General features: G+C 39.1%; 2 protein-coding genes across 2 annotated transcripts in view; one reads left to right on the top strand and one right to left on the bottom strand.

Moving 5' to 3' along the window:
* The window catches only part of CUL4A (cullin 4A), a 41,878-nt gene extending 41,730 nt beyond the window's left edge, over nt 1-148 (bottom strand). The window contains exon 1 of the mRNA XM_009997963.1: nt 23-148. Coding sequence (XP_009996265.1) covers nt 23-148 — 126 coding nt within the window. The remainder of the gene's footprint in view (nt 1-22) is intronic.
* PCID2 (PCI domain containing 2) overlaps nt 147-5,794 on the top strand; it is a 12,946-nt gene continuing 7,298 nt past the window's right edge. The window contains exons 1-6 of the mRNA XM_009997914.1: nt 147-182; nt 1,675-1,764; nt 2,297-2,370; nt 3,105-3,170; nt 3,710-3,751; nt 4,231-4,285. Coding sequence (XP_009996216.1) covers nt 147-182; nt 1,675-1,764; nt 2,297-2,370; nt 3,105-3,170; nt 3,710-3,751; nt 4,231-4,285 — 363 coding nt within the window. The remainder of the gene's footprint in view (nt 183-1,674; nt 1,765-2,296; nt 2,371-3,104; nt 3,171-3,709; nt 3,752-4,230; nt 4,286-5,794) is intronic.

Here is a 5,794-nt window from a genome sequence, read left to right on the forward strand (position 1 = left end):
CCCCCGCCGGGGCTGGCGGAGCCCTGCGGTGCCTCCTCAGGGCGGCGGGCGGGAGGCGCTGCCTTCGCTGTGCTTTAAGCTCCCCTTCCTCCCGCAGAATGTGAGGCAGCCGCCCCTCCCCCGGGACTGCGGCCTCTCCGGCTGCCATGGCGCACATCACCATCAACCAGTACCTGCAGCAGGTAAGCCAAGTGGGGTCTGTGCCTGTGGGCACCGTGTGGGCGTGGCTTGCTTGGCTGGAGGTTTGTGACTTAGCTTAAGAAATAAAACGGGAATAAGAAACAAATTGGGCAAAGAAATAGGTTCTTTAAGTATGTCACTGTCTGCCAAGGATGCCTGGGCCCTCTGAAAAGCATGATGGCTACTGATATAACGGGTAGTGAAGTTATTTTTCCACAAGACAACACGTTTTCCTAGCACAGTAGGGTTGTGTGTGCATGCAGTGACAAATGCAGCTCAGGGATGTAAGAAATACAGGCAATTAATAAGTACAGAAGTGCAGAGACTTGCTGCGTAGGGCATGGAGGATGGAGAGACCGGAACAAGGATGCAGCTGGACTGAACTTTTAATGTCAAGATTTTAGTGTGATCTCTCTTAATGTTTCTTTCTGAACCATCCTATTTTCATCACTGTTACCATCTTACTTGCTTCAATCACACAATCACAATCAGTCAAGTCAACGGAGTGAAGGGCACAAAAAGAGAGTTATGGCTTGGGATTGAGTCTCAAAAATGAAGTGCTTGAGACCTCTCAGGGCAGTGATGTGCTCTGAAAAGTCATAATCTTCTCCAGTTGACAGTCCTTGTGCTCCTTTCCACCATCCCTATCGTATACACCATGTCTGCATGTTTGAATTGTCCACATTTTCTGAGGTTCATGCACACCCCTCACCAATACCTTATCTCTTCTGAAAAACCATTTTGCTGTGTCAAACTCGGACACTTTATTGATGGAATGGATGCTCACTAGGTGAGGATGGAAATCCAAAGCAGTGGGTGAGGAAGTGTCAGATAACAGGATGCATAACACTTAAAATTAAAGGCAGGTAGATTAAACAGGTATCTATCATTCAAGAGGCAATGTGTGATATTATACTGCTTAAACTCTTTCAGGGATTTGTGTGATTTTTTTTTTTTTGTTCTTTTTCTGAGTAAAGGAGAGCTTATTTTGTGGTTTTGAAGTAGTTTTTTTTCTTTATTAAATATTAAATTAATATGAAATATATTTGCAAGACCTGACTCATGATGTGCAGATTCCATCTGCAGCATTACTAACAACAATAAAAAAAGATTGTTTCTGCCTTCATAAATATGTTTGATGCTCCTAAGACCAACTAGAATTTTAGAAAACTTAACCAAATCTGATTCACAGCTGCTATTTTACAATGTTAAACTTACCTAAGTTGTCTGGAGATTCTCTGGTTTGCTTATATTCCACAAATAAGGCACACAATAGTGTTTGCCTCACCTTCTCCCTGACATCTTTTTGAATAACAGGTGCATCTAAAGTCCAGTATTGATTCATTTAGTGTTAAACCTTTAGAAACTTGCATTTGAGTTGGTATTGATATGGATGAACAGTGGTAACAAGAACATGGCTCCTGTAGTCATCTGTAAATATATTGGGTGGCTGTGGGCTGATTTTATTATATCATGGGGCTGGTTTTTTTGTAGGTACAAGAAGCCATTGACAGCAGAGATGGACAATTTTGTGCAGAATTGGTATCATTTAAACATCCACATGTTGCAAACCCAAGGCTACAGGTGAGAATCTGTTTTTTAACTGCCTTTTATTCTGCTTTCAATTTTCCTAGCTCTTTACATGGGTTGCTTTCCATTAGAGATAAACCTCAGAAACCTGTCACCCAGGCCAGAGTAGGATCCCCTTGTAGGTTCATTTCCCTTTTCTTCTTACAAGGATATTATATATTTTATTATTTTTTTTTTCTTCTGGATGGCTTTTTGTGTTCCACTTAGAATTGTTTTCTGGAAAGTCCCCCTGGCCAGGTCTATGTTAGTTGGTAATGTGGCACAGTGGGAGTGACTATACAGAGAAAACCAGTGTGTAGCAAGACTCCAGTGTTTGTGCTACATGCATTTTGGATGGTTTTATTTAAGGCCAGTTCTGATCAGGTTCTGAAGACAGAATGCACACAAGCAACTCCATTACACAGGATGTGATTATTCATATACCTTAAGGTTCTGATAGATTAAGCAGACATGTATGCATAAAACTGATCTGGTTCTGGTGCACTGGATGTTCATTTCATCTGTCATTGATTTATTCTATACCTAGCTTCCATCTCCAGAGGAGAAGTGTCAACAAGTTTTGGAACCTCCATATGATGAAATGTTTGCAGCCCACTTAAGGTACCGGTGGACCAGAAATGGAAAGGGAGTTGTGAGACATCCAGCAGGGATGGGGAAAGTTATCCTTAAGTTTACTTAGTTATTTAAAAAAGCTTACCTCTGAAAACTTGGTATTTATTAGTCTTATAAATAATGCTTGAACTGCAGGAAATAAAGACCTTCTTCCTCTCCACATAAAATGTGCTTCATGTACCTTGCAGTCATCTGCATGTAGCCAGTGACACAGCTTTGGTTTCAGTGTTTGCTCTATCCTCAGCTCTGCATTTACTAGCTACACAAGAATATGGAGTGAAATAAGTAAGGGAAATATTTTTAAAAGGCAATTCTAGTCATAGAAGTACTCTTAAGGTAACTTTAAGACCTAAGTAATTCTGTGAGGTTTTTATTTATAAATAATTCTGCATTAACAAATTCTTCTGTTGGCTTTCAACAGGCTTAGAATATTTTTTTTAACTATGCTAACCTTGGGGACAGTTTCAATAAGCATTAGTGTGTTACAGCTGATATTGTGCATATTAACAAACAAATGCCCATTCTTCTCTTGGATCACTTTTCTATAACAATAAGACTTAGTGTTAAAATACTTGTGGTGTTTTGTTAGGAGCTCTTCTAATATATTTCTGTATGTCTTTTAAATAATCTGTGAAGCTGTATGCCTACTAAAAGGCAAAAGCTAACAGTTGTCTTACATATATGATATTTTCTGATGCATTAATGCAGTTTTTCTTTGACAGGTGTACTTATGCTGTTGGAAACCATGACTTTATAGAAGCATACAAATGCCAAACTGTTATTGTCCAATATCCTTTGCCATAAATCTTGTATATTGTTTTGAGATTAACTATATGTTTTCTTGTGGAATAAGTTATCTTTACCTCTTAAAATATTACAGAATGTGATTTGCTTCTAAATACGCTTCAGCTATTTTAAGTTCTTAAGCAAGGATATATAAGTAGAGTCTTCTTTCAGCTTTCTGTAGGGCCAAGAAGGAATCTGTCACTTTGCTCTAAAATAGGAAATTAATTTGTCACAGAGTATAAGAGATCCTCAAATCATTAACATGTGCCTTAGTTTGTACTTGGCTGTGGGGAAGATACTGATAAGGAAAGCTGCTGTCTGATCTCTAAGCAACCAGTGTTTCTTGTGGCTGCTGCCACATCAAGGAGTGTGTGGCTGTGCTTGTGTCTTCTCTGCTCCATCTTTGCATCCTGACTCCTCATCTGCTTGCTGTTTGGTTGGTTTCTGCCCTTTCATGCAGTGGTATGTGGCACTATACAACTGCTGGGTTTTATATCTGTGCTTCATTTAATAGCATTTTAAATTCTCCTAAATACAATACATCTTTCCTGCGAGCATTTCAAGCCCATAAAGAGGAAAACTGGTGAGTACCTCATAGAGTGCTGCTAGAAGCTAGGCACTCATCTTTCACTGTCATAGTACCGTAGTAATCCAATTAAAATTAGGCCTGTATTTTTTATTTATCGTCAGCAGTACTTAAAATGCAGCCTGATTGATCTTGCTGCTTGAGTTTTTAGATCCAGTAAGTGAAAACTAAGCATCTAGAGCTTAGTTGTGTGGGATGGTCCATATGTAAACATGTGAAGGATTTTTTTCAAGTTGAGATGGTATTTTATTAAAGCCACTGTAAAAAATGTTACTAAATTAATTCTTCTGGTGTAGGATCTCTGAAATGCTGAGGTCTTGAAGGCCTTTCCTTTTAAAAACTGTGTCCTTTATTTAAAGATTAATTTATACTCTCTAGTCTGATGACCAACTGGCAAAAAAAAATAAATATTTCTACTTCTCTTGTCTTACTGTATTATTTGCATCTACTTAGTGTAGTATCTTTTACTTTCCCAGGGCTTTACCTATCATGTATGCTGTAGCCCTCGATCTTCGAATTTTTGCTAATAATGTAAGTAGATCTGATTACAGCCTCATTGCTTTTTATATGTTAGGCATTTACATGGTGGAAGTACTTTAGACTTTATAAGGTAGCCTAATTTTGCTCGGTACTGTTTTCAAGTCCTTGTTTAGGATTTTGTTGACACACTGAGTTCATTCAGTCCTATTGTCAAGTGAGGTTGCTCAGTCCGCATCTCTCCCATTTGCAGCTTGAACTCAGGAAGTTCCAAGGACCTGCATGCAACTCACAGCAGCTGATTAGAACATATGAAGTGATTGAATAATCTTTATAGAGTAACATGATGGCACAACTCACTATTTCCATATGTTATCCTGGGGATTTGGTGGAGTCTTAGTAAGGGTGGAGATATCCCAGACAACTGAGCTAATCTATCCACTTACCACATCTGAAGAGAGAAGTTACTGCCTTCTTTCCCATCTTCCAGCTGTGTGTGCTGCTTTTGATGCTTACTGAAGCCCTTGCTAAGTCCATACAACTGCTGACAAGCAAAAACACCTACAACAAACCCAACAAATATACATTCTTTTTCTCAGTCTAGTGAATTGCCATGGCCTGTGTAGGGATCTAATGACACCTGCTAGGTCAAAGTAAGTGACAAGGTTGTGATCTTGCTCCCAATCACTTTATCTGAAATGGTGAAGGTAGAGTTCAAGTTAGGTTAGAGTTTGACAGTATTCACTCATTTCAGTCTTTGTCCCCTGACCACTTTGTCACCCAGGCACACTTATATTGGCCTGCCCACCCACCCACAAAATAATGCATTTGGCATGCTTGCATGAAGAGTATTTTGAGTGCCTGTGCCTACTCAGTAACCAGTCTTAGTTCTCAGGCTGAGTAGGGCAAATTCATGTATTTGAGATGCATTAGAAAGGGGAAAGTGGGATCAGTCATGTTAGAAGTGTTTGAACTCTGTCTGCTAACCTTTGTGCATTCAAAGGATGCAATACAGAGAAGACTTCTGCAGCAAATGAATGCATTTCCATTTATTTTTGTTCTGATTCAGCTAGCGAGAATGCAAGCATTATAATAAAACTTTAGAAAGCATGTAGTAAATATCTGCTCCCTGTTTTCCCCCCACTCTTCTTTTTTAAGATCTGCATTAATCAAAGCATGGATCTTTCCCATGTGTTGGTAACTCATTTTTTTCCTCTTGCTGCTGTAACATATGTTTTCCATTTCTCCTGAACATCCCAGGCCCCAGCAGTGTGTGTTACTACTAGAAAATGTTGAATATGGTTTAGAAATAAAATCTATCCCTCATGGCTGTAGAGGGGAGCTTAATTATAAATTCTAAAAGTCAGACTCCATAACTGTGGAGTCGTTTGAGTTTGCTTTTATTAAAAAGGTATGTTTTGCTAGACTCTTGGTCTTTGAAAACTTGGGATGAAGTGTAAATTCTCCAGTTCAGCTATCAAATTATCCTGAATTTAGATTTTTGAGAGCTCAGTGTTGCTACAGGTCAGCACTGTTTTCAAAGGACTGTCCTCCTGTGCATTA

Source organism: Chaetura pelagica, unplaced genomic scaffold (genome assembly GCF_000747805.2).
Source record: "Chaetura pelagica isolate M959 unplaced genomic scaffold, ChaPel_1.0 scaffold123, whole genome shotgun sequence".
NCBI classification, from domain to species: Eukaryota; Metazoa; Chordata; class Aves; order Apodiformes; family Apodidae; genus Chaetura; species Chaetura pelagica.